This window comes from Hordeum vulgare, chromosome 3H (assembly GCF_904849725.1).
Source record: "Hordeum vulgare subsp. vulgare chromosome 3H, MorexV3_pseudomolecules_assembly, whole genome shotgun sequence".
Classification (NCBI taxonomy): domain Eukaryota; kingdom Viridiplantae; phylum Streptophyta; class Magnoliopsida; order Poales; family Poaceae; genus Hordeum; species Hordeum vulgare.
Genome location: NC_058520.1, coordinates 130107702 through 130111191, shown reverse-complemented (window position 1 = coordinate 130111191; position 3490 = coordinate 130107702). Strand labels below are relative to the sequence as shown.

At 56.7% G+C, this 3490-nt stretch overlaps 1 protein-coding gene across 1 annotated transcript; it reads right to left on the bottom strand.

Moving 5' to 3' along the window:
* Positions 1-1277: 1277 nt before the first annotated feature.
* LOC123439673 lies at positions 1278-2953 on the bottom strand. The gene has a single exon (XM_045116364.1). The coding sequence runs from the start codon at positions 2648-2650 to the stop codon at positions 1574-1576; it is 1077 nt and encodes a 358-aa protein (XP_044972299.1). The 5' UTR covers positions 2651-2953; the 3' UTR covers positions 1278-1573.
* Between the last annotated feature and the right edge of the window lie 537 nt (positions 2954-3490).

Sequence of the window (3490 nt, the reverse complement as noted above, 5' to 3'; positions counted from 1 at the left end):
CTGTACCCCGGCATGACGTTGTGGTCGATGATGTCCCGGGCGAGGCCAGAGCAACCACGTTGTAGTCCGGGGACGTGGAAAACCTGGTGTGCCCATGGTCGTGGAGTTGCAACGCGCGATATGCCTCGGACATGACACACGAGCTGTTGGAACGGGGCTGCGTAGGACGGACGACCGACGAGCCCGTGCTGGCCGTGACCATGGCAGCGACCGACATAATGGTTGGCCAGGGTCGGCACAACCCTAACATGAAGAGGGTGTGCGCCTTTGCAATGATGGCCTCCTTGTCGTTGACGTTGGCCTTGTGCTCCGCAGTACGCAGCGCGGCCGCCTCGGTGACGATGTCCGCAACGGCCTTCTTCACCTTGTCCTTTGTATGCAGTTCCTCCTCTTGGCTGATTCAGCGTCGAGCTTGGCGAGCTCCGTCGGTGTGAGCTCCGACCGCTGCTTCCTGGAAGTCTTCTTCTTGGCCGCAGGGCGTGCGGCCGCGGCCGGGTCGCTGGTTTGTCACCCATGATGGAGGGAAGACGAGAGAGGGGTTCAGGAGAGTTTTGGGCAAAATGAAAGAAAAATGGGACGGTTGTGTCCCCGACAAGCGGGTCAAGGAGAGAACAAGGGGACGTGCGTTCCGTCCATCCACGCGTTCCTGTTCAACCGTAAACACGGACCAAAGTTGAGTCGGAAATGGATCAAAATTGAGAAAGGCAGACATTGATTCGTTGTTATATCGACAGACGCAGCCGAACCATTTGCGGTCCGGCGTTGGAGTTAGGCTCAGCCCTCTTATGTGGCGATCGAACGCCAGATAATGGGGTCCTTTGAAAGAAGCTTACTCTACATCAGGGTTTTAAATTGCCGGCTATTATCAGCTATAGCTGCCGCTATTGCTGTTTGTGCGGTGTCCAGCTATTTTACTTTTCTTCACAATCTTACCGCTATAGCCCAGCTATAGCCCCAAATAGCTCATTGGAAAAGCACTAAATCCAATAGCCGGCAATTTAAAACCTTGCTCTACATGATACGTACTTTGAAATGAATCACACATTTACAATCTGTCAGGCATCGATGAATGATTATTTGTTCATCTTTAAAATCGACATGGAGACTACCCTAGCAATATGATACAGTACTTGCCGACACAAAGGGGTGGTGGTGTTATGGCAGGGGAAGTGCAAACCCAAAGTTCTGTAGTGTCATCATGATTTTCGAATCATTGACGTCCGAAATCAAACATCGTACAGCTCCTCTAGCTAGCAAACAAAACCCACGGCGCTCTCTGGCCAAATCTGAATCCAATTCCAAATCAGAAGCTAGCTTTTGCACACTGGGTCAGAGCCAAGAACAGCACTACTACTACTAGCGTACTACTACTACATTACAGCGGAACTGCACAGCCAGTTACAGCCAAGATTAAGACTAAGATCAAACTGATGAGCATCGTTCGAGCTAATCATGAACGCAGGGCATGATTAATAATTATGATAAGAGTCCTACAGTAGTAGTTAACGAAACAGTCCTGGGGCTGCTGGATTAGTAACCGAGTGAGTGAGTGGATAGCCAGTGAGATCGCTGGCTAGCCGCCGTGGAGGACAACCCAGATGTCGGAGAAGGCCTGGAGGATGACGGGGTGGTGTCGCGGCGCGTTGAGCGAGAGGTACGACCGCAGCAGCCGCTCCAGCTCCGCCGCGCCGAACATCTGCCGGCTCACCACCATCTCCACCATCGACGCCCGGAAGTCGGCGTAGGGGTCCCGCGACCGCTGCACCACCGCGAACCCCCTGCGCACCTGCTCCTCCGCCGCCGACACCACCGGCCGGAACCCTTCCCTCACGCCGCACGTGTCGCAGCTGCTTGCTACGCGATTCTTGCGCCTTTGCCCCCTCGCCCCCGCTCTCGTCGGCGGCGGCGGCTTGGGCGCCACTGCGGCAGGGGACTTCTTCTTTGGCTTCTTCTTCTTGCTGTAGAACTCGGAGGAGTCGGAGGAGAAGGAGAAGCTTCTGGAGGAGGAGAAGAAGGCCTCCGCGTCCCCCTTCTTGGCGTCTCTGCGGTCGCGCTGGTCGGCGTCGCTGCTGAAGACGTCGTCGCCGTCAGTGTGGGCGTCGTCGTCTTCCGAGGTGCTGAAGCCATAGGGGTTGTTGGAGAGCAGCTTCTTGCACTTGTCGCCCTTGATCCGGCCACCGAGGCGGTGGCGGTGGTGCTGATGACCGTGGACAGGGCTCCTTTTCTCCCTTCTCTTGCTCTCCGTCAGAGGCGACGCGTGCACCGAGAAGCGAGCTGGAGGCGGCAGAGAATGCACCCGGCGGTGCACGCGGTCGAGGGCGTTGGAGAAGGACTCGGTGCGGCCGACGACGGTGGCGTAGTCGCGGCGAGAAGAGGTGAGGAACGAGTCCCTGTCGCGGGCGACGGCGGAGTCGGCGGCCAGGAGCGCGCGGCTGGAGGAGCAGGTGGAGCTCGGGGGCGGCTTGGACGCAGCCACCCCGCCGGCTCCCACGCCCACCGCGGCCGAGCACGAGGAGGAGGAGGAGGTGGATGCAGTGTTGTTGTTGCAGGTCGAGCGGAGCAGCGAGCCCGGACGGAACATCCGGGCCAGCCGGTCCCGGAGGCGGCTGCTACTCCTGCCGCCACCGACGCCGCCACCACCATGATCCATCGGTAGCTCAGTCAGTGCTCACTTGACGCCGGACTGGTTGGTTGCTGAAGCAGGGGAGCATTGGTGCCGAGCCATCGGTGTTATATATAGCCGTGAGAGATGGAGCCGGGAGCGAAGCAAGTTTTGAAATGGCGAGCGTGAGCTGCCAGTACGCTACGTGCACTACGAGCCGCGCGTACAAAGTCGATCACGTGACGAATTATTTAATCAGGGCATGCATTTTTCTTGTTTTTTCAAGGATAATAAAGCCGATGGATGTTTTGGCATGTATGTAAGCTTTTCGTTATGGAATCACCGACACTTAAGCAGTGAGCAAATCATGCAAGATCTTCCGTTTGGTTATAGGGCGCCGGCGCGTCAGCCCGAGGGCTCGCGCTGATCACGCACAAGCCGTCAGATCAGGGCTCTCTGCCATCAGATCTGGTCGCACGAGCCCTCACCCGCCCGCCATCCTTGCACGCGCCGCCGTCCCCGCACGCGCCTAGCCCGCGCCGACGCCCTAGCACGCGCCGACCGCCTCGCTTCACCTCCTCATCGTTGGCCGCCCTTCACCGCCGGTCGCCGCCCTCACCTATGTCCCCTTTCTGTGCGTTTCTAACCTCCGTGGATGTTGCAGCGTGCGTTCATGGTTGCAACCCCTTGTAAACAACAATACGGTTGCAACAAAACAGAACGACAACTGTACCAAAAATGTATAATGGTTGCAGCATTTCCATTCATGGTTGCAACTCGCCCATGTCAACGGTTGTAGCAAAAACACAATACTGTTGCAACAACAAAAAATGACTGATGTAGCAAATTTGTATAATGATTGCAGCATTTTCCATCATGATTGCAACT

Bases quoted from the DNA above. Each gene is read 5' to 3' on its own strand.
- LOC123439673 (XM_045116364.1), bottom strand. From the start codon at position 2,650: ATGGATCATGGTGGTGGCGGCGTCGGTGGCGGCAGGAGTAGCAGCCGC.